Raw genomic sequence first — 24,696 nt, forward strand, 5'->3', positions numbered from 1 at the left:
ACATTTTTGTTAAATTTAATATGCATTCAAATAATACAAGAAATATTTCTGACTTTATTATCCATTTGTAAAAGTATTTGACATTTTTGTAATGTATTAATGTCCGTAGAACCCAGAAACTCAGTAATATTCAGATTAAACAACGTCTGTATTCGCTTTTTAAATTGTTTGTTGGCAGGGAGGACTTTTTGGTACCAAGCCAGCATTTGGCACAGCAACTACAGCCTCGAATAGTTTTGGGTTTGGATCTGGTTCCATGACCGGTTCCAACCTGTTCTCTAAGCCCCTCCCAGCCTCCACCCCAGGGTTTGGAGGATTCTCAGCCGCAATCACTCAGCCTACTGGCTTTGGTGGAAGTAAGTTTTACAAAAGTTGTGACATATTTAATTTTTATGACTGGGTGATTACATCAAACCTTTGGTTGCGAGTTCGCACAATAAATAATACCTTAAATATTGCATATATATAAAAACCAAATAAAACAAATCATAACGTAGCTAAAGTTCTAACGAACATGTGTAAAAATGTTTTTGGTATTTATCAATTATTTTTGCTAAACTGGGCCTGTTAACAAACTTTCATTTACCTGATTTGATTAATTATTTATCTGTCTTTTTATACACAAGAGTCTCCCGTATGCTTTTCCACCAACCACTTGAGCCTCACTCTGGGTGAACTGGGCTTAACCCTTTGCATGCTGGGAAATTTGTCGTCTGCTAAAATGTCGTCTGCTGAATTTCTAAAATTAGAATTTTCTTCGATTTTTAACCAGGTTTTCCGAAGGAAAAAACTGGTTATTAGATTGGCGAATGCGGGCGGGCTGGCTGGCTGGCGGGCTGGCTGCGGGCGGAACAAGCTTGTCCGGGCCATAACTATGTCGTTCATTGTCAGATTTTAAAATCATTTGGCACATTTTTTCACCATCATTGGACGGTGTGAAGCGGGAAATAATTACGTCGATATCTCCAAGGTCAAGGTCACACTTTGAGTTCAAAGGTCAAAAATGGCCATAAATGAGCTTGTCCTGGCCATAACTATGTCATTCATTGTGAGATTTTAAAATCATTTGGCACATTTGTTCACCATCATGGGACGGTGTGTCGCACGAAAGAATCACGTCAATATCTCCAATGTCAAGGTCGCCAAGACTAAAAATAGATTTTTTTTTAAAAACAAACTTACAAAGGGGGTTAATTTTGTTTGTTCATTTCAAAAGTTCAGTTTGAGTTTTCTCCCTTTATCAGATTTTTTTTTCACAATGAAAACCTGGTTTTGTGACAATTTTGTCCCTTGTTTTTTTCAAAGAATACTCTCAGAATAGCAAACAGTTTGGATCCTGATGAGATGCCACATTCTGTGGCGTCTCATCTGGATCCAGACTGTTTGCAAAGGCCTTTAAAATTTGGTTCCCGCACTGAAAGGGTTAATGCATGTGAATGAAGTGTCAAACCAGATCAGCCTGCAGACTGCACAGGCGAATCTGGGATGACATTTTCCCAGGTCTTTTTCCCATTTTTGTGAAGCAGCCATTTTGTGAAAAAATGATTTGCAAACTGTTCAAAATTTTGAAAAAAATGTGTCACGATCTGTTCAAAAGTGTGAAACAATTTGTCGCAATCTGTTAAAAAATGTGAAAAAAATAGTCGCGATCTGTTCGAAATTTGTGAAAATTCAGTTGCGGTCTGTTAATAATTGTGAAAAAAGGAGTCCCAAACTTTTGTAAATTGTGAAAATTTGAGTAGCAAACTTCTTTTAATGGTGAAAATTTAATATGCAAACATCAAATTTGTGAAAAACAGTCATTTTCTAAGAAGGAAAAAAGGCCCTGCTTTCTGCTTTAGTATTTTTCGGCATGAGGAAGTCTCATTTGAGCAAAAATCCAGATAAGGCAAAAAGTTTTGTCCCTGATTAGCCTGAACATACTGCACAGTCTTATCTGGCACAACACATTACAAACGTGAATTAAGCCCCTTTTTTCCAGAGCTCTTTTGCTTTATTCCAGCTCAGCCCTTTGGCGCTGCCAAGCCAACAGGGTTTGGTGGGTTATCTACCAACAGTGCGGCTCCCAGCTTCAACTTTGGTGGGTCCACATTTAACACGGGAAACAGCCTGTTTGGGACGAACAACACATTAAACAAGCCTGCGTTTGGAACTCTGGGTACCACAGGATCTACAGGTGGGTTTGTGGTTTTTTAGCCGGATTTTTTTCGAAAAAATCTCGGCTTATAGATTGATGTTGTCGGGCGGGCGGGGGGGGCGGGCGGGGTGGCGGCGTGCTCGAAAATGTTAAAGTTCTTATTTCATGGTATAACTTTGGTATGCTTGGACCTAGAGTCTTCAAACTTGACATGAAGTTTGGCCAGGATTAACAGATGACCACTGGTCATTTCAAGGTCATTCATTTGAAGGTCAAGGTCACTGTGACCTTCAATATAAAAAATGTTAAAGTTCTTATAACTTTGGTATGCTTGGACCTAGAGTCTTGAAACTTGACATGAAGGTTGGCCAGAACTAGTTAGTAACCACTGGTCATTTCAAGGTCATTCATTTGAAGGTCAAGGTCACTGTGACCTTGAATGTAAAAATGTTAAAGTTCTTATTTCATGGTATAACTTTGGTATGCTTGGACCTAGAGTCTTCAAACTTGACATGAAGGTTGGCCAGGATTAACAGATGACCACTGGTCATTTCAAGGTCATTCATTTGAAGGTGAAGGTCACTGTGACCTTCAATATAAAAATGTTAAAGTTGTTATAACTTTGGTATGCTTGGACCTAGAGTCTTGAAACTTGACATGAAGGTTGGCCAGAACTAGTAAGTAACCACTGGACATTTCAAGGTCATTCATTTGAAGGTCAAGGTCACTGTGACCTTGAATGTAAAAATGTTAAAGTTGTTATAACTTTGGTATGCTTGGACCTAGAGTCTTGAAACTTGACATGAAGGTTGGCCAGAACTAGTAAGTAACCACTGGACATTTCAAGGTCATTCATTTGAAGGTCAAGGTCACTGTGACCTTGAATGTAAAAATGTTAAAGTTCTTATTTCATGTTATAACTTTGGTATGCTTGTACCTAGAGTCTTCAAACTTGAAATAAAGATTGGCCAGTACTAGAAGATGACCACTGGTCATTTCAATGTCATTCATTTGAAGGTCAAGGTCACTGTGACCTTAAATGTTAAAATGTTAAAATTGTTATAACTTTGGTATGCTTGGACATAGAGTCTTCAAACTTGACATGAAGGTTTGCAAGCACACTTAGATGACCACTGGTCATTTCAAGGTCATTCATTCTAAGGTCAAGGTCACTGTGACCTTGAATGTAAAAATGTTAAAGTTCTTGTAACTTTGGTAGGTAAAAATGTTAAAGTTCTTATTCCATGTTATAACTTTGGTATGCTTGTACCTAGAGTCTTCAAACTTGACATAAAGGTTGGCCAGTACTAGAAGATCACCACTGCTCATTTCAATGTCATTCATTTGAAGGTCAAGGTCACTGTGACCTTCAATGTTAAAATGTTAAAATTGTTATAACTTTGGTATGCTTGGACCTAGAATCTCAAACTTGACGTAAAGGTTTGCAAGCACACTTAGATGACCACTGGTCATTTCAAGGTCATTCATTTCAATGTCATTCATTTGAAGGTCAAGGTCACTGTGAACTTAAATGTTAAAATGTTAAAATTGTTGTAACTTTGGTATGCTTGGACCTAGAATCTCAAACTTGACGTAAAGGTTTGCAAGCACACTTAGATGACCACTGGTCATTTCAAGGTCATTCATTTGAAGGTCGAGGTCACTGTGACCTTGGATGTAAATATGTTAAAGTTGTTAATACTTTGGTATGCTTAGACCTAGAGTCTTCAAACTTGATATGAAGGTTGGCCAGAACTAGTAGATGACCACTGGTCATTTTAAGGTCAAGGTCACCGTGACCTTGAATGTAAAAATGTTAAAATTCTTATTTCATGGTATAACTTTCTTATGCTTGGACTTACAGTCTTCAAACTGGACATGAAGGTTGGCCAGCACTAGTAGATGACAATTGGTCATTTTAAGGTCATTGAAGGTCAAGGTCACTGTGACCTTGAATGTTAAAAATTAAAAGTTGTTTTAACTTTCGTATGCTTGGACATGGACTTTGCCATGACTAACAGATGACCACTGGTCAAGAGAACAACTGGTCATTTTAAAGTCTTTCAATTGACAGTGACCTTAAATGTGAATATTTTTTTCATGATTTAACTTTGGTATGCTTACCACTGGTAATTTCAAGGACATTCAATTGAGGTTCACAGTTGCGGCAACTTCAAATGTGAAAGGGCTCTAAAATATTATAATTTTTGCTGTTTCACTTTGTTGGGGTAGCTTTCAGTCCACTACAAGACAAGGTTGAAGAGACCTGTCTGCTGTGTATTGGGAATCCCAGTGTTTGTCAATTCAAGTTCATATTTGTGACCTTAAATGTTATTGTTGTTCATGTATATGCATGCATTCAAAACATAACACAAGGTTTGCTCATGCCTTGAAAAGTACTTACATTTCATTTTGACCTTTGAACAATATTTCAGTAATTTAAGTATTGCATTGACAAAAACACGAAAGGTACTTTCCTGTCATTTAAATCAAAAATCCGGCTTCAATGCGGTCATCTCCGACCGCGGAACTCTTGTTTAAATTTGTATATGAAGACTTTTAGTTAAAAATTTATGTATCCGTCTTTAATTACATAAGTCAGTCTTTAGTCAGATCCAGATATAAAAAGATAGTAAAAAGTTTGTGCAAGCTGAACACTTTTGTTAGAGATTACACTGGGTTCTAGTACTAAATACTGTAAATACTTTGATAGTTATACATATTTTACTCATGACTAAGAAGAGTAAAAATGGTATTTTACTGAGCATATAAAAATTTGATCTTTTTATTAATTTCATCATTTCATAAGTGATTATAAACATAGTATTTTATTTTTATACGCCCGTCTATGACGGGACGTATTATGGTATACCCCGCGTCCGTCTGTCCGTCCGTCCGTCTGTCCGTCCGTATGTCTGTTAATGTCGTACGCTACGTCAAATATCCTTTGACAGATTTTCTTCAAATTTTAACACAATCTTAATATTGATAAACCCTGATCCCCTTTCGTTTTTGACGGAATTCTGAATTGTCGTTCCAGAGTTATGGGACTTTGTTCGTCAAAATTTCGTGATTTCATTGAATGTCCTACTGTAGCTATATAAAAATGTTAAAGTTGTTATAACTTTGGTATGCTTGGACCTAGAGTCTTGAAACTTGACATGAAGGTTGGCCAGAACTAGTAAGTAACCACTGGACATTTCAAGGTCATTCATTTGAAGGTCAAGGTCACTGTGACCTTGAATGTAAAAATGTTAAAGTTGTTATAACTTTGGTATGCTTGGACCTAGAGTCTTGAAACTTGACATGAAGGTTGGCCAGAACTAGTAAGTAACCCCTGGACATTTCAAGGTCATTCATTTGAAGGTCAAGGTCACTGTGACCTTGAATGTAAAAATGTTAAAGTTCTTATTTCATGTTATAACTTTGGTATGCTTGTACCTAGAGTCTTCAAACTTGAAATAAAGATTGGCCAGTACTAGAAGATGACCACTGGTCATTTCAATGTCATTCATTTGAAGGTCAAGGTCACTGTGACCTTAAATGTTAAAATGTTAAAATTGTTATAACTTTGGTATGCTTGGACATAGAGTCTTCAAACTTGACATGAAGGTTTGCAAGCACACTTAGATGACCACTGGTCATTTCAAGGTCATTCATTCTAAGGTCAAGGTCACACAAGGTCACTGTGACCTTAAATGTTAAAATGTTAAAATTGTTATAACTTTGGTATGCTTGGACATAGAGTCTTCAAACTTGACATGAAGGTTTGCAAGCACACTTAGATGACCACTGGTCATTTCAAGGTCATTCATTCTAAGGTCAAGGTCACTGTGACCTTAAATGTTATTGTTGTTCATGTATCCTACCGTAGCTCAAATATCCCCCGATGGATTTTTTATACGCCCGTCTATGACGGGACGTATTATGGTATACCCCGCGTCCGTCTGTCCGTCCGTCCGTCCGTCCGTCCGTCCGTCCGTCTGTTAATGTCGTACGCTACGTCAAATATCCTTTGACAGATTTTCTTCAAATTTTAACACAATCTTAATATTGATAAACCCTGATCCCCTTTCGTTTTTGACGGAATTCTGAATTGTCGTTCCAGAGTTATGGGACTTTGTTCGTCAAAATTTCGTGATTTCATTGAATGTCCTACTGTAGCTCAAATATCCTTCGATGGATTTTTTTCAAATTTCAACACAATCTTAATATTGATAAACCCTGATCCCCTTTCGTTTTTGACGGAATTCTGAATTGTCGTTCCAGAGTTATGGGACTTTGTTCGTCAAAATTTCGTGATTTCCATGCTCATGTACTTATAAAATAAACCATGTATTCAAATACAAATAAACTGAAGTAAAAAAATGATTCAAAGGGTTATTTATTACCTTACTACTTCATTGGCGAACGACGGGCGTATCATGCGCTCATGGCGCAGCTTTTATTGAAAATAGAATACTGCATTAGTTGTCAATATTCCCCTTAAAAATGATTATCAGTGCTTGGAGTGTAATCTTTTTATTAGAGGGATATAGAATTGGCTTTGTCCGTCCGTCAGTCGAAAAACGTTAAAGGGCTATATCTCAGAAACTATATAAGACATCAACATGAAACTTCATAAGTGTATAGATATGAATGAGGAGAAGTGCCATGCACAAGAACCAAAACCCTACACTTTCTTTAATAAGAGTTATTGCCCTTTGTTGCTTTTTGTCTGATAAAATTATTTAGGGCTATATCTCAGATACCATGCAAGACTTCAACATGAAACTTCATGGGTAGATTGATATTAACAAGCAAATTTGTTGAATTGATATTCCCTGCCAATATGGTTCTGGACACAAAAGTGTTATATTTGACAATCAAAAAAGATTTTTTTCAAGCTACAAAGGGCCATAACTCCTTTATTTATCCAATGGTGTACAATGCCATTTGGCCTGCATCATCCTCTTATCCATATATATATATATACTCATACCAAGTTTCAATGAAATCTGCAAAAGCACTTCCAAGATATGGCTCCGGAAACAAAAGTGCGGGACGGACGGAAGGACGGACGGACAACGCCAAAACAATATCCCTCCGCCTATGGCGGGGCATAATGAGCAGAAGTGTCATGCACAAGAACGATAACCCTTCACTTTCTAAAATAAGAGTCATTGCCCTTTGTTGTTTTTGTATTATGTAACTTTTCAAGGCTATACATGTATCTCAGATAAGATACAACATTTCAACATGACACTTCATGGGTATGTAGAAATCAATGGGAAGAAGTGCTATGTACAAGAACCATAACCCTGCACTTTCTAAACTAAGAGTTATTGCCCTTTGTTGATGTTGTATGATGTAACTTTTCAAGGCTATTTCTCAGATACTATAGAAGATTTCAACTTGAAACTTAATGGGTGTATAGATATCAATGAGGAGAATTGCAATTCATTAAAACATTTACCTTACACTTACATGTAATTATTACCTAAAAATTATTATCCTACACTTAATGATTATACTGTTTATCAAGGTATTTGCACCGATAAACAAAGATTATTTTACGGGAGGTACCAATGCAACGAATTTCTTGTTTACAAATCTATTGTTTATGCCCCCAGTAGGGTGGCATATAGCAGTTGAACTGTTCGTCAGTCTGTCTGTCTGTCAGTCTGTCTGTCCGTCCAAAAACTTTTAACATTGCCCATAACTTGCAATATTGAAGATAGCAACTTTATATTTGGCGTGCATGTGTATCTCGTGGAGCTGCACATTTTGAGTGGTGAAAGGTCAAGGTCATCATTTAAGGTCAAACATCAAATATATGGCTTCAAAGCGGCGTAGTAGGGGGCATTGTGTTTTTGACAAACACATCTCTTGTTATACCCCCACAAAACGAAGTTTAGGGGGGTATATAGGAGTGAGCTTGTCTGTCGGTCGGTCGGTCCGTATTCAGTGTCCGCTCTCTAATTCAAGTTGTTTTCATCCGATCTTCACCAAACTTGGTCAGATGTTGTATCTAGATGATGTCTAGGTCAAGTTCGAATATGGGTCATGCCGGATAAAAAACTAGGTCACGGGGTCACTTAGTGCATTTTAAACATTGAGCATGGTGTCTGCTCTCTTATTCAAGTAGTTTTCATCCGAGCTTCACCAAACTTGGTCAGAAGTTGTATCTAGATGATGGCTAGGTCAAGTTCAAATATGGGTCTTGGCAGGTCAAAAACTAGGTCTCGGGGTCACTTAGTGCGTTTAAAACATTGACATGGTGTCTGCTGTTTTTTGTGAAGACAACATGCAAAATATTCTGTGTCAATGCAGTGGTGGGGGTATTTGTCACCTCAGTGACATAGCTCTATTTTGTTTAAATGTTTTTATAGTGATATATTAAATTATTTCAGGTTTTGGTGGATTCGGAACAACAAACACAACTCTTGGAACTGCACCTACTTTTGGAGGGTAAGTGTGATATTGTTGATGTTTTATTCAAGTAAATTAAGTTGTTGATCAAAATGTTTATGCAAAGCTCGTTTTCAGCGAACAATTTTACAAATTATTATACCCCCACAAACGAAGTTTAGGGGGATATTTAGGAGTGAACTTGTCTGTCGGTCGGTTGTCTGTCAGTCCGTATTAAGTGTCTGCTCTCTAATTCAAGTAGTTTTCATCCAATCCTCACCAATCTTGGTCACAAGTTTTATCTAAATGATCTCTAGAACAAGTTTGAACATGGGCCATTCTGGGCCTAAAACTAGGTCACGGGGTAAGTTAGTGCGTTTATTAACATTCAGCATGGTGTCCGCTCTCTAATTCAAGTAGTTTACATCCGATCTTTACCAAACTTGGTCAGAAGTTTTATGGAGATGACCTTAAGGCCAAGTTAGAACATGGGCCTTTCTGGGTCAAAAACTAGGTCAAGGGGTCACTTAGTGCGTTTTAAAAATTGAGCATGGTGTCCGCTGTTTTTTGTGAAGACGACATGCGAAATATTATGTGTCAATGTGGCATGTGGGGGTATTCGTCACGTCTTTGACAAAGCTCTAGTTTATCATTTTAGCGCATTTACCTGTTTTTAACATTTTAATGTAAAAATATCCGTACATAAAGAACACAGAGCCTAAAGGAATAATATGAGTTATAGGAAGTTTTCCTTAAGACATTTTATAAATCCAAACCCAGTATTTTAGTCATTTCTAAGTTACATAAGTTTTGTGATGATAATTGTTGAATGCTGACATATTTTACCATCTGACATATGATAAGGACATACAGTTTAACAGAGCATATAATACAGTTTAGTTGTGTCTCTTGCTTCATTGCAATTTATTATTTAATTCTAGAACCAAGTATTGCCAATACTAAAACTTTTATAAGCAGCTATTAATTTTGGGATTTAGTCGTTGGATAAAAAACTAAGCTTCTTCAAGTAATACATTAAAAAAAAAATGAAAATACACCGACATAATCATCACACAAAAAAGTCACCAAGAATAATACTACACTGTAACTCCAATATAGTGCGGTCCGTTATAACGCTGTGTCCAATGTAACGCGGGGGGTCCTTGGATCCCGTTTTTTCTCCAACCTTCCATTTCTGATTCAAATCCATGTTATGCAACTTTATGTATTTTCAAAGAAGCCGGCGCTGACAGCTTGATTGCTTTATCCGTCCGTTTAACTGATTTTAATCGATTAGAGGTTTAAACGTTTGTACTAGCACTGACTGTCTTTCCTGATAAATGTTTTTATGCTAATCCATGAGTTTTCAAAATAAACGTGTTTCACTATACGGCCTTACAGCCAAGTGAACCAGCCAGCAACCAACCAGGCGGTCCAGTTACAGCAGACACTCCTGGCGCTGACCCATTCCCCATATGGCGACTCCAAACTCTTCTCTAACATGAAGGAGACCTCCATCAAGCGAGAGGACGTCTTGAAACCGACCAATCCTGCCGCTCAGAAAGCGGTCTTGGCCAATCAGCACAAAGTCAGTCCCAGGCCGATGTCAAAGATCAAACCAAAAGCATTGACGGGGAACCTGAATGGGAGCAAGGTTCGTGTTTGTAAAAATTATAAGATTATGTTAGCCACGTTTTAAGAAAACTGGGCATAATGCCTGTGCGCAGTTTCATCCCAGATTAGCCGGTGCAGTCCGCACAGGCTAATCAGGGACGACACTCTCTGCTTTTATGACATTTTTCGTTTAAATGAAGTCTCTTAGCAAAAATCCAATTTAGGCGGAAAGTGTTGTCCCTGATTAGCCTGTGCAAACAGGACTGCACAGGCTAATCTGGGATGACACTTTACGCACATGCATTATGACCAGTTTTTTCAGAACATGACTCGTGTATTGCCTGTGCGTCCCAAGAAAACGAGAGTTGAAGACGTAAGCCTAATTTGCGATAAGAATCTTTAAACCTGCACCATTTATGTAAATCTCTTTCTCATTATGCAATGGTTTTGCTGATATAGTTACTGTTCTTGTTAAATGTCAGATAATACTTAATAAAATATTTTGTGGTTGTTTTGAAAGTATATAAATAACATCTATATGGGAGGTTAAAGTTAGACTTGTTGTTATTTATTTCTGAGCCTTTAACCCTTTTATGCAAACAGCATAAAACCAGAACAGCCTGCTAGTCTGTTCACGTTTATGCCGTTTGCTGCTCATCAGTATCTTTGAGTTAAAAAAATAAAGCTTTTTAAAACTGAATTATGAAGAAATGTCTCAAATGTTATTTCATTTTTGAAGGGATTTCTTACACCTCCAAGTGCGTACCTGAGTGGTAAAGGGTTAACCCTTTGCATGCTGGGTAATTTGTCGTCTGCTAAAACGTTGTCTGCTGAATTTCTAAAATTAGCATTTTCTTCGATTTTTTCAAAGAATACAATCAGAATAGCAAACAGTTTGGATCCAGATGAGACGCCACGTTCTGTGGCGTCTCATCTGGATCCAAACTGTTTGCAAAGGCCTTCAAAATTTGGTTCCCGCTATGAAAGAGTTAATCGAAATTTCCTTTTTTCTGCAGTCCCAGTTGTTTGATGGACTTGAAGAAGAGGAGTTCAGCTTTGGGAACGACACTTTCCAGGCCAGAAAGAGTGTCAAGAAGCTGACATTGAAGAAGATTGGCTCCCAGTCTAACACTCCCAGCAGAGCATCTTCAGTCAGTGGGGAGCCGGCTATGTTGTCATCGCTGCGGGATGAAGAGAACTACAGGGGCAGGTGAGCAACCATTGAAATGAGCAGTTTACCCAAGCAAGAGCGAAAACTTCTATTATTTCTCAAGACCAATAATATGTTACAGGACCTGCTTATATAAAAGAGGGAATCTTAGTAGGCATGGTTGAAAAATTGTTCAGTGCAAGACTTGTGCTAATTGTGATTAGATGTATCATATAGCAATAAGGGACTCGTTTAGTTGTTTTACGGTCAATATTTTTCATATAGATACTTGCAATTAAACAAAATTTGAAAATATTGCATGATATGACAGCAAGTAAATTCTTCCAATTATATTAATCTACACATTTGTTTAGGCATGTTATTATTTTCTTGCTGGTTGAATATTGACCAACTGAAAAGAAAAATGTTCTATTGTTATTTGTGTACAATTTTTTTTTTTAATCTCCAGATTTGTATGCTTTCTGGCGCTGATTGTTATCCTGTCACTTTCAGAGTTTCCCCAGTGGCTTTCTCAGATGACCGCCCGCGTCCACGAGACGCAGATAATGTCCCAGAGACTGAAAACATCATTCGCAGCAAAGGCATCTCTGAACAGATCACCGATACACCAAATAGGGGGTGAGTACGCATTATGCACTTATAGTACGATTACGATTGTGAAAGGGTTCATAAGTAATATCACTCAGTTATTTGTACAAAAATGTGCTATAACACAAGTCTTCTTTTTTTCTTTAAGTTAAAAGAAAACATAAATTTATATTATCCTCTTACTTTTTATGCCCCCGGTAGGGTGGCATATAGCAGTTGAACTGTCCGTCAGTCAGTATGTGTGTATGTAAGTCTGTCCGTCCGTCCGAAAAACTTTAACGTTGGCCATAACTTTTTCACTATTGAAGATAGCAACTTGATATTTGGCATGCATGTGTATCTCATGGAGCTGAACATTTTGAGTGGAGAAAGGTCATCCTTCAAGGTCAAATGTCAAATAAATGGCGTCTGTCCGTCCGAAAACTTTAACATTGGCCATAACTTTTTCAATATTGAAGATAGTTACTTGATTTTTGGCATGCATGTGCATCTCACGGAGCTGCACATTTTGAGTGGTGAAAGGTGAAAGTCAAGGTCATCCTTCAAGGTCAAATGTCAAATATATGGCTTCTGTCTGTCCGAAAACTTTTACATTGGCCATAACTTTTTCAATATTGAAGATAGCAACTTGATATTTGGCATGCATGTGTATCGCATGAAGCTGCAAATTTTTATGCTCCGAGGCTAATAATATACTTTTTCTGTCACACTTTTTTTTTACAGTTTCTCATAGCACCTTCAATACTTTACCGATCTCTATCATATTTTGCATGTAGGTACCTTGCATGGACCTCTACCCTTTGATGAGGTTTGAGGTCACTGGGGTCAAGGTCACCGAGGCTAATAATAGAATATTCTGTCACCCTTTTTTTTTTTTTACAGTTTTTCATATTACCTTCAATACTTTACCGATCTCTTTCATATTTGGCATGTAGGTACCTTGCATGGACCTCTACCTTTTGATGAGGTTTAAGGTCACTGGGGTCAAGGTCACCAAGGCTATTAATAGATTTTCCTGTCACACTTTTGTTACAGTTTCTCATAGCACCTTCAATACTGTACCAATCTCTTTCATATTTGGCATGTGCCTACAGTTAATCCCAATATTATCCTGTGCAGTCCACATAGGCCAATCCAGTATGACACTTATTCCCAAGACTGGATTTTCATAAAGATGAGACTTTCTAGCCAGAATAGCCCGTGCTGACTGCACAGTCTAGTCTGTGACGACACTTAATGCACATGCGTTAAGTCAGTTTTTTACAGAGACTTGCTTAAATCATTTAAATCAAAATGCCTAGTCACATGTATAGAGAATAACAGGTTACTGTCCCATCGTTATGTAATACTGTGAAACCATTTATTTTCGACAGCACAAAATTTCGTCATTTTTATAAAAATGACGATTTCGTCAGCACTTAAATTCGCCGATTTCTGATTTTGAATTTTAAAAAATGCGTCAGCCAATATCCGATTTGTGTGTAATACATATTCGCTATCAATCGCAGTTGCGAAAAATCGTGGTACGAATGCGGGAACACACTTGAGAATCACTGCAGAAGGTGGGGCCTGTTTGTCACATGCCAATTAACTAGTCTTTTGTTATCAAGGGACAGTAATGGACCCTCATAATATATGTCATTCACACGTTCATTGTTATGATTAGCGGACAAGTGGGATCGAATAACCGTTAAAGAGTGTTTGTAACAACGAAGCCAATTGCCAATTAGTCTTATTCTATTATTATAATTGCCATACTGATAACAATTTTATTAAAATGCTGTCAATACCGTTTTAAAACTGTTTGTGTTATACGAAAGAGGTTCCAGATTGTTAAGTGTTTTTTTTTTCAAATAAAATGCTTTTTATACGCCCGTCTATGACGGGACGTATTATGGTATACCCCGCGTCCGTCTGTCCGTCCGTCCGTCTGTCCGTCCGTATGTCTGTTAATGTCGTACGCTACGTCAAATATCCTTTGACAGATTTTCTTCAAATTTTAACACAATCTTAATATTGATAAACCCTGATCCCCTTTCGTTTTTGACGGAATTCTGAATTGTCGTTCCAGAGTTATGGGACTTTGTTCGTCAAAATTTCGTGATTTCATTGAATGTCCTACTGTAGCTATATAAAAATGTTAAAGTTGTTATAACTTTGGTATGCTTGGACCTAGAGTCTTGAAACTTGACATGAAGGTTGGCCAGAACTAGTAAGTAACCACTGGACATTTCAAGGTCATTCATTTGAAGGTCAAGGTCACTGTGACCTTGAATGTAAAAATGTTAAAGTTGTTATAACTTTGGTATGCTTGGACCTAGAGTCTTGAAACTTGACATGAAGGTTGGCCAGAACTAGTAAGTAACCCCTGGACATTTCAAGGTCATTCATTTGAAGGTCAAGGTCACTGTGACCTTGAATGTAAAAATGTTAAAGTTCTTATTTCATGTTATAACTTTGGTATGCTTGTACCTAGAGTCTTCAAACTTGAAATAAAGATTGGCCAGTACTAGAAGATGACCACTGGTCATTTCAATGTCATTCATTTGAAGGTCAAGGTCACTGTGACCTTAAATGTTAAAATGTTAAAATTGTTATAACTTTGGTATGCTTGGACATAGAGTCTTCAAACTTGACATGAAGGTTTGCAAGCACACTTAGATGACCACTGGTCATTTCAAGGTCATTCATTCTAAGGTCAAGGTCACACAAGGTCACTGTGACCTTAAATGTTAAAATGTTAAAATTGTTATAACTTTGGTATGCTTGGACATAGAGTCTTCAAACTTGACATGAAGGTTTGCAAGCACACTTAGATGACCACTGGTCATTTCAAGGTCATTCATTCTAAGGTCAAGGTCACTGTGACCTTAAATGTTATTGTTGTTCATGTATCCTACCGTAGCTCAAATATCCCCCGATGGATTTTTTATACGCCCGTCTATGACGGGACGTATTATGGTATACCCCGCGTCCGTCTGTCCGTCCGTCCGTCCGTCCGTCCGTCCGTCCGTCTGTTAATGTCGTACGCTACGTCAAATATCCTTTGACAGATTTTCTTCAAATTTTAACACAATCTTAATATTGATAAACCCTGATCCCCTTTCGTTTTTGACGGAATTCTGAATTGTCGTTCCAGAGTTATGGGACTTTGTTCGTCAAAATTTCGTGATTTCATTGAATGTCCTACTGTAGCTCAAATATCCTTCGATGGATTTTTTTCAAATTTCAACACAATCTTAATATTGATAAACCCTGATCCCCTTTCGTTTTTGACGGAATTCTGAATTGTCGTTCCAGAGTTATGGGACTTTGTTCGTCAAAATTTCGTGATTTCCATGCTCATGTACTTATAAAATAAACCATGTATTCAAATACAAATAAACTGAAGTAAAAAAATGATTCAAAGGGTTATTTATTACCTTACTACTTCATTGGCGAACGACGGGCGTATCATGCGCTCATGGCGCAGCTTTTATTTATTCTGATATAAACATTAAAATTATAAACTCTATGTGTGTGTTTGTTCTTAAAAAGTAAACTACCGGTATATAAATCAATAATGTCAATAATTTAAAAATAAATAAATTGATACATATAAAATAGTAATAAGTGTGGTTAAACGCAAACAATCAAACAACAAACAGCAATTAAAATATTCTTTATTTATTTGTGATAAATACGCATGTTGATCACACATCGTCATCTTTTCATTTGGTTTATTGTCTTTCATCAGCATTCGCTGCGTGATGGCTAATATGCAACACCCCTGAATAACACAATGCACCTAATTGGTAATAAAGTTATAAACAATTAGCGCTAATTCATTACCATTCTACATAAACGAAGTTAACGCATTCGATACAGCTGTACTGCACACGCGTTTTAAAGAAGTGTAAAGTGTCAGTTAAGTACCTTGTGTAATCAACTTCCCTTTGTGTCAAAACCGGATTAATCTTGATTGCGAAACAGCAGTGAATGTGTGCATGGATTATGTTGGAATTTAATGCCTCATGTCTACGGTAAACTTTTAAAATATTGTTCAACTTAGTGTTTGTTTGTGTTCAAACATAGAGCATGATTGTTCGTTAGGATCTTAAATTCGCCGATCGGTCGACTGACGAAATTTATGAAAATTAATGCCTGACGATTAATAATGGTTTCACAGTATATCAGGCGAGGCTTAGAATAATATAACGGTGAGGCTTGCCGAGCCGTTATTTTAATCGTGCCGAGCCTGAGATATTACATAATGATGGGACAGTAACCTGTTTTTCTGTTTATCATAACACATTTTCCAAAAAAATCTGCAAAACAATCCATTTCTTTATATTTAAAATGTACGGATCCCTGCTGAATTCGCTGATCCGGCTTGTACACGTTGACATAATGTAGAAACGGCGTTCGAAAAGACAACATGAATAATCGCTTATTTTAAACATCGTATAGAGAGAAAAAAGTTGTTTGCACTACGAATGGGAAGAGTACAACCGCTTTAATTATAAACGTCTTGAATTGGAGATCAGTAATGGACTGCAGGGACAAATTTAATCGAACAACACATTTCACCGAATAGTTTGGAGACGCCATTTTGGAGATGTGTATTGAAATTGACATTTTGATGATGGTGTCAATAATGACATAAGTATGTAAGATCGTTTGTTTAGATAGACGAGGATTAGCATACAGTTATCATTTGTCTTGACTTGCGAGTGCAATGACTATATCAATATTTAAGATTTATTGCCCGTTTGATGACGTCATTCAACTTCTGCAGTGCTGGCTGTTGTGATTTAAAAAACAAACAATGTTTTTGTGATTTTTTTCTTTAAACTATAATAAAATATGTACGTTCTTGGTTTCAAATTGTTTGTTTTGTTGAACCTGATTCATGTTGATAGAAATTGGTGACTTTATTGCAAATCCCACGTAACTCCAAACATTGACTGATATAAGAACTTCCTGTTGACCATGATATAAAAAAATATATCAGGCAACGTTATATCAGGCAGATATCAATGCGGTGGTATAATAAAAAACCCATTTCTGTTCAGACTGAAAAATCAGCATAGGGTTGATTAGTTTTTTCTGATTATCAAATCTCTTCCAGAGGGAACATGGATGACACGATCGCCATCTTGAATGCTCATAACAGGTCGAGCTCCATAGCTGATCCCCCTGTGATGCAGAAATCCCAGAACGATACTGTGAACATCAGCATCATTTCACACGATGATTCCAACACTGAGGAGATCAATGTCGACGAGAGACCAGTACGGATTCTTTTTCTCTTTTTATTCTATCAAAATGAGCCGCCTTTTGGGCAAACAGGTCTTACTGTGTGTGCTTTAACCCTTTCAGTGCGGGAACCGAATTTTCAAGGCCTTTGCAAACAGTTTGGATCAGAATCAGACGCCACAAAACGTGGCGTCTCATCAGGATCCAAACTGTTTGCTATTCTGATAGTATTCTTTGAAAAAAATCAAAGAAAAAGCTAATTTTAGAAATTCAGCAGACGACATTTTAGCAGACGACAAATTTCCCAGCATGCAAAGGGTTAAGTATTGTCTGAGGCTATTCAGGGGTAATACTTTCCTCCTTTATGTCATTTTTATGACCCCCTTCGAAGAAGAGGGGGTATATTGCTTTGCTCATGTCGGTCGGTCGGTCTGTCTGTCCACCAGGTGGTTGTCAGACGATGACTCAAGAACGCTTGGGCCTAGGATCATGAAACTTCATAGGTACATTGATCATGACTCGCAGATGACCCCTATTGATTTTGAGGTCACTAGGTCAAAGGTCAAGGTCACGGTGACCAGAAATAGTAAAATGGTTTTTGAATGATAACTCAAGAACGCATACGCCTAGGATCATGAAACTTCATGGGTAGATTGATTATGACTTGCAGATGACCCCTATTGATTTTGAGGTCACTAGGTCAAAGGTGAAGGTCACGGTGACCCGAAATAGTAAAATGGTTTCCGGATGATAAATCAAGAACTCATACGCCTAGGATCATGAAACTTCATGGGTAGATTGATCATGACTCGCAGATAGCCCCTATTAATTTTGAGGTCACTAGGTCAAAGGTCAAGGTCACGCTGACCCGAAATAGTAAAATGGTTTTCGGATGATAACTCAAGAACGCTTTTGCCTAGGATCATGACACTTCATAGGTACATTGATCGTGACCCGCAGATGACCCCTATTGATTTTCAGGTCACTAGGTCAAAGGTCAAGGTCACAGTGACAAAAATCGTATTCACACAATGGCTGCCACTACAACGGACAGCCCATATGGGGGGCATGCATGTTTTACAAACAGTCCTTGTTTAAAAGAGGTCTCTTCCAAAAAAAAAAAAACAGGCCTTTCAGAGAGTGTTGTCCACGTTTAGCCAGTGCTTAATGAACCAAACTGGGTATCATGGGTAGTGAGTCTGAGCAAAACAGCATATTTGATTTAACTTTAATATATTTATATTTATACTTATATATAATAGAATACTTTTGACTGTTCACAGTTTTTCTTAAGTTTGCGAAAAAATGACTGAATGTTATTTGTCTACTTATAAATGTATTGACTCAACTTTCCCTTGTATCCTCAGATGACCCCTCCACCACCCCACCCTGCAGGTATAGTGTTGATGCGGCCGGGATACTACACTATACCACCCGTCGAGGCCCTCGCGGAACTTGTTGACGAAGACGGGAACTGCTACGTGGAGGACTTCACAATTGGACGCGAGGGATACGGCAGCATCTTCTTCCCCGGCATGACAAACATCGCCAACATGAACTTTGACGAGATCGGTAAGAGATGGTAGATGTTGTCCAGGGATGGCAAATAGAAGGAGCCCTTTAGAGAATCGCCTCTTAAATGTGTGGAAGGCCTAAGTTTTCTAGAAAACACTCATCATCTGTTACTGCACTTAAAGTGTTGTAAGAAAGAGGGTGGGCTACCTTGGTCAGAATGTTTGATTCTTAACGTGTTTGTCTCCTACGAGCAATGAGGCTTTATCAGTCTTATCTGCATTTTATATTTAACCCTTTACCACTTAGATACATATTTTTACGCATTGTAGTCCCTTAGAAAGTTTAATTTAATTAAATACCTTTCTTACTATAATCAAGTCTTAAAGGCTTCATTTCCAACCCTCAGATACTGATAAGCAGCAAACAGCATTAAACCTGAACAGACTGCGAGTTACTCGCAGGCTGTTCTGGTTGAATGCTGTTTGCACATGGCAATTTCACTTTGCTTTTGAGTGGGAAAGGGTTTATAACAGATTTGAAAGTAGAAAAACATGTTTTATGAAAGGTCTAAATCTTATGCTTACTTGTATATCATTTCCATATATCAGTTATTTCATTTGATTTTAATCTAAAAATATTCTACAAGCCATTTTCTGGTTTTCCTTCAATAAAAATGTAATTTCTTTTAATAAAAACAGCATGAACTTGACACTGATATAAATGTTTGATGAAACATGTTTGTAGCTTTACAACACAAATTTCTAATTTTAAATGAGGGAAAATTTTAACTCCTAGAGTCACCTACAATGCAGGATTCCTCACACGTTACTTCCATATGTAGTAAAAAATCAATGGTCATGATATCTTTCTGTTTGCAGTATTTTTCCGCCGCAAGGAGGTGATTGTCTACCCTGACGATGACAACAAGCCTCCAGAGGGGGAGGGCTTGAACAAGAAGGCTGAGATAACATTGGACTGTGTGTGGCCTCGGGATAAATCTGCGGGTACACCGATAAAGGTATGATTGTTAATATGTGCTGCCCTTTTGTTACAGACATTGGTCCACATATGGATTTCGAGCAGCAAAACACAAACATAGGTGTTGGTCTTATCTGTAATTTTCTTGTCTGATTGATTATTTGCCAATGAATAAAGATACTTATATTTGTGTTTGTGATTATAAGTTATGCAGGTCAACTGACTGTTATATGACTAAAAACTATTGAAGAATGAAAAAAACAACTGCCTCTTGTAAAGCCAGGCTTTTTGCATGTGCGTAAAAGTCTTCCTGAATTAGCCTATGCACATGCTTACAGCGCCCTCACACTACTTTGGGGGAAGGGGTCCGCAGCCCTTAGGAGGGGGAATTTTCACGGCTTTTCCCTTTTTGGGGGATTTTTTTACTTACTCTCTCATTATGACATTTGTACATGTTTGCACTATATTCATTGCATTTTTCATAATTTAGTATGTTTGCAAAGATTAAATTGAAATAGAATTGAGATATATAATCCTGAGACACATCTTTTTATTAAAAATAAAAAGGGGAAAAAAGTATACTTTTCAGGAGGCGGACTGCCACCAAAATTCCACTCAGATTTAATAGATTTAGGGCCCTGGCTTATCAGGGACACTTCCGCTTTTAATATTCTTTTCTTTCAAAAAAGTCATTTCTTAGCGAAAAAATCCAGTTTAAGCAGAAAATGTCCTCTCTGATTAGTCTGTGCAGAATGTGCAGGCTAATCTGGGACAACACTTAACTAACATGCATTAAACCCTGTTTTCCTAGTGCAAGGTTTAAGTGAATATTACTGAACAAACTAGGATATAACATTTTTTAAATTCTTTTTTGACAGAGCCCAGAAAAGCTGAAGGCAATGAACTGGCAGGAAAAGATAGAGTTCAACTCCATGAAGGTCGGGGCAAAGTTCATAGACTACCGTCCAGAGACGGGCTCCTGGGTGTTTGAGGTGAGTGGCCACGTTGGAGACGGGCTCCTGGGTGTTTGAGGTGAGTGGCCACATTGGAGACGGGCTCCTGGGTGTTTGAGGTGAGTGGCCACGTTGGAGACGGGCTCCTGGGTGTTTGAGGTGAGTGGCCACGTTGGAGACGGGCTCCTGGGTGTTTGAGGTGAGTGGCCACGTTGGAGACGGGCTCCTGGGTGTGTGAGGTGAGTGGCCACATTGGAGACGGGCTCCTGGGTGTTTGAGGTGAGTGGCCACATTGGAGACGGGCTCCTGGGTGTTTGAGGTGAGTGGCCACGTTGGAGACGGGCTCCTGGGTGTTTGAGGTGAGTGGCCACGTTGGAGACGGGCTCCTGGGTGTGTGAGGTGAGTGGCCACGTTGGAGACGGGCTCCTGGGTGTTTGAGGTGAGTGGCCACGTTGGAGACGGGCTCTTGGGTGTTTGAGGTGAGTGGCCACGTTGGCGCCAGCAAGACTTTAACACATGTGACATTTTGGTGGCTTCCCCCATTTTGGGGGAAATGCAATTATGGGATTAGGTTTTTAGCTCACCTGAGCGATAGCTCGAGGTGAGCTATTGTGATCACTCAGCGTCCGGCCGGCCGTCTGTTAACAATTTGTAAACATCTTCTTCTACTAAACCATTGAGCCAATTTCAACTAAATTTCATGTGGAGCATCCCTAGGTCATGGGACAAAAGAATTGTTAAAAAAAATTTGATCGCATAACCAAGATTGCCGCCATGATCATATATGGTAAAAACCTTAAAAAATCTTCTTGTCAGAAACCGCTCATCAGATTTTCAAAAAATTTCACAGGGATGACCTTTGAAGGCTCCCCTGAAAAAGTTGTTCAAAGAAATTTGATTCGTCAAAAAACATGCAGGAGCTCGTTGAACTTTGCATGTTTATTCGTTTTTGCCTATTTTGTGAAAACTTTCGAAAATCTTCCACATTTTTTGTCCGATCCTTTCTAAATTTGCACAGTGTCTTTATATCGATGAGAACACGAACCCTACAAAAAATGAGCATTATTGGTCCATGAAGTACAGAATTACCTCCCCTTGAATTGAGAAAATGGTGTTTATGCAATGAAGTCCAAATTTTTCATCCAATTCTTTCCAAACTTGTAAGGATTTAGCATGGTTCAAACAAGGGAAACAACTACCGTTTATGCATGTTCTTTTTATTACAGATTTGCCTCCCTTTAATTCATTCAAAATCTCATTTTACAGCAGAGATTTCAAATCTTACATGTAAATGAGCCCCATATTTACTGCCAGTGCTAGGTTACCTTTTCCCATTTGATCATTCTTAAGTATTGGTCTTGTAATGCTGCTACTGCTTCTGCTACTACTACTACTACTACTACTACTACTACTACTACTACTACTACTACTACTACTACTACTACTACTACTTCTACTACTACTACTACTACTTCTACTACTACTACTACTACTACTACTACTACTACTACTACTACTACTACTACTACTACTACTACTTCTACTACTACTACTAGTACTACTACTACTAGTACTACTACTACCACCACCACCACCACCACCACATCTACTATTACTACTTCTACTACTACTGCCACTACTACTACTACTTTTACCACTACTACTACTACTACTACTACTACTACCACTACTACTACTACTACTACTACTACTACTACTACTTCTACTACTACCACTACTACTACTACTACTTCTACTACTACTACTACTACTACTACTACACTACTATTACTACTACTACTACTACTACTACTACTTACTACTACTACTACTACTACCCACTACTACTAACTACTACTACTACTACTACTACTACTACTACTACTACACCACCACCACCACCACCACCACCACCATTCACAGTGACAAAAAACGTATTCACACAATGGCTGCTACTACAACTTATAGCCCATATAGGGGGGCATGCATGTTTACAAACAGCCCTTGTTTCTATGGGATTTTAACCACAACTGTTCATGTTTATCTCCGACACATATTTTTAGGTCACCTGTCATGAAGTGACACGGTGAGCTTATGTGATCGTGTGATGTCCGGCGTCCGTTGTGCGTGCCTGCGTTTGTCCGTGCGTCCGTCCGTCAACAATTTGTTTGTGTAGACAGTAGAGGTCACAGTTTGCATCCAATCTTGATGAAATTTGGTCAAAATGTTTATCTTGATATAATCCGGTTTGGGATTGTATTTGGGTCATCTGGGGTCAAAAACAAGGTCACTAGGTCAAATAATAGAACAACCTTCTGTAGACAATAGAGGTCACAGTTTTCATCCAATCTTTATGAAATTTGGTCAGAATGTTTATCTTGATGAAATCTGGGTTGGGATTTTATTTGGGTCATCTGGGGTCAAAAACTAGGTCACTAGGTCAAATAATAGAAAAACCTTGTGTAGACATTGGAGATCACAGTTTTCATCCAACCTTTATGAAATTTGGTCAGAATTCTTGATGAAATCTGGGTGGGATTGTATTTGGGTCATCTGGGGTAAAAATCTAGGTCAAATAAATAGAAAAACCTTGTGTTGACTATAGAGGTCACAGTTTTCATCCAATATTTATGAACTGTGGTCAGAATGTTTATCTTGATGAAATCTGGATTGGGATTGTATTTGGGTCATCTAGAGTCAGGAACTAGGTCACTAGGTCAAATCATAGAAAAACATTGTGTAGACAATAGAGGTCATAGTTTTCATCTGATCTTAATGAGTCAGGTGAGCGATTCAGGGCCATCATGGCCCTCTTGTTTTTGAAGTCCACTGATTTAGGAAAAACTTATTAAATGTAATTCTTTCTGATAATTCATATTATACAATAAATCATATGAAGTTAAGTTAGATTCTTTGTTGACTGTAATTGAAATAAATTGAATTGGGGAAATAGTTTAACCAATTTGCTATAACAGACCCATAACAGTATATTGTTGAGGGTTTTGTCAACAGTGTAGAATTAAAAATAAAAGACAGCTATTGCTTTTTGGTAAGTAAATATTGCTAATCCTGCTATGTTGTACTTATAAGTTACTGTCTTTAGGTGAATTAATAATTGATAATTACTGCTACTTTTAAATTCATGAAGTATACATGACAAAATGATGTACTTATGGGCATTTTAAATTGTACAAAGTTTGAATACAAAATCCCTTGTGCCAAGTTACTTTCTTGTTTATGACAACAGGTTGCATTAAAATTCATAACACATGAAAAAATCAGATAAGCTGTACTGCAACTGCTGAGTTGTAGACATAATGGTAACAACTATTTATTGCTTAACCCTTTTCCGTATAAGAAGCTAAGTAAAAATGGCATTTGCAACCAGCATAATACCAGAACAGTCTGCAAGGAACTTGCAGTCTGTTTAGGTTTTATGCTGTTTGCTGCTCATCAGTAACTAAGGGTTAGAAATGAAGCCTATAAAACTTGAATTTAGTAAGAAAGGTATGTAATTAAATGTAACTTTTTAAGGGACTACAAATGCGTCAAAATACGTATCTAAGTGGTAAAAGGATAATTTCTAATACTAAGAACTTAAAATGATGTGTCTGGCTCCAGGTTAGGCACTTCTCCAAGTACGGCCTACTGGATGACTCAGATGAGGAAGAGGTGACTGAGCAGGACAAGAAGCGTCTGCGTACCTCGCAGGCCCAGCAGGTGGCTGTACAGGTCAGTATCTAGCCCCATCTGGGAGATTGGGGGTGGGGTAAGGGAGATGACTCCTGACTGGACGATTGCTCAAGAACAGGGGAGAGCACTTTTGGGATATTGAATAACATTTTGACCACAGCTGCCGACATTTGTTATTTCAGTCTTTCATGTAAGAAAACAAGTTTTGTCAGAAAATCTAGGGGCCTAGCAGAAATTTCAGGGGTCAAGGGCTCGTGGTCTCCCGCTGAGTTATGTCCCTTCTCAAAAAATGTCAAATCTCTTCATTAAAGTGTTGTCTGTTTAGGGTATTTGCAATGTTGATAATTACTTTGGAATTGCTGTAATTAAGGTGGAGCCTGTATGATATGTATGTAGAGCTGGATATATTTGTGTTGTCT

At 38.0% G+C, this 24,696-nt stretch overlaps 1 protein-coding gene and 2 long non-coding RNA genes across 4 annotated transcripts in view; all 3 read left to right on the forward strand.

The window, feature by feature from the left end:
* Window positions 1–24,696, forward strand: part of LOC127876511 (nuclear pore complex protein Nup98-Nup96-like) — a 94,123-nt gene that overhangs the window by 20,841 nt on the left and 48,586 nt on the right. For both annotated transcript variants that reach the window (XM_052421810.1, XM_052421811.1), the window contains exons 10-20: window positions 179–356; window positions 2,003–2,176; window positions 8,530–8,587; window positions 9,929–10,181; window positions 11,158–11,351; window positions 11,805–11,930; window positions 17,011–17,173; window positions 18,506–18,710; window positions 19,532–19,671; window positions 20,510–20,623; window positions 24,206–24,316. In XM_052421810.1, coding sequence (XP_052277770.1) covers window positions 179–356; window positions 2,003–2,176; window positions 8,530–8,587; window positions 9,929–10,181; window positions 11,158–11,351; window positions 11,805–11,930; window positions 17,011–17,173; window positions 18,506–18,710; window positions 19,532–19,671; window positions 20,510–20,623; window positions 24,206–24,316 — 1,716 coding nt within the window. The remainder of the gene's footprint in view (window positions 1–178; window positions 357–2,002; window positions 2,177–8,529; window positions 8,588–9,928; window positions 10,182–11,157; window positions 11,352–11,804; window positions 11,931–17,010; window positions 17,174–18,505; window positions 18,711–19,531; window positions 19,672–20,509; window positions 20,624–24,205; window positions 24,317–24,696) is intronic.
* Window positions 2,286–6,301, forward strand: LOC127876524 (uncharacterized). Its single transcript, XR_008047911.1, has 2 exons — window positions 2,286–2,839; window positions 5,489–6,301. It is a non-coding gene; the product is annotated as an uncharacterized LOC127876524 (long non-coding RNA).
* LOC127876526 (uncharacterized) lies at window positions 13,757–15,095 on the forward strand. Its single transcript, XR_008047913.1, has 2 exons — window positions 13,757–14,137; window positions 14,283–15,095. It is a non-coding gene; the product is annotated as an uncharacterized LOC127876526 (long non-coding RNA).

The sequence above is a fragment of the Dreissena polymorpha genome, chromosome 4 (assembly GCF_020536995.1).
Source record: "Dreissena polymorpha isolate Duluth1 chromosome 4, UMN_Dpol_1.0, whole genome shotgun sequence".
NCBI classification, from domain to species: Eukaryota; Metazoa; Mollusca; class Bivalvia; order Myida; family Dreissenidae; genus Dreissena; species Dreissena polymorpha.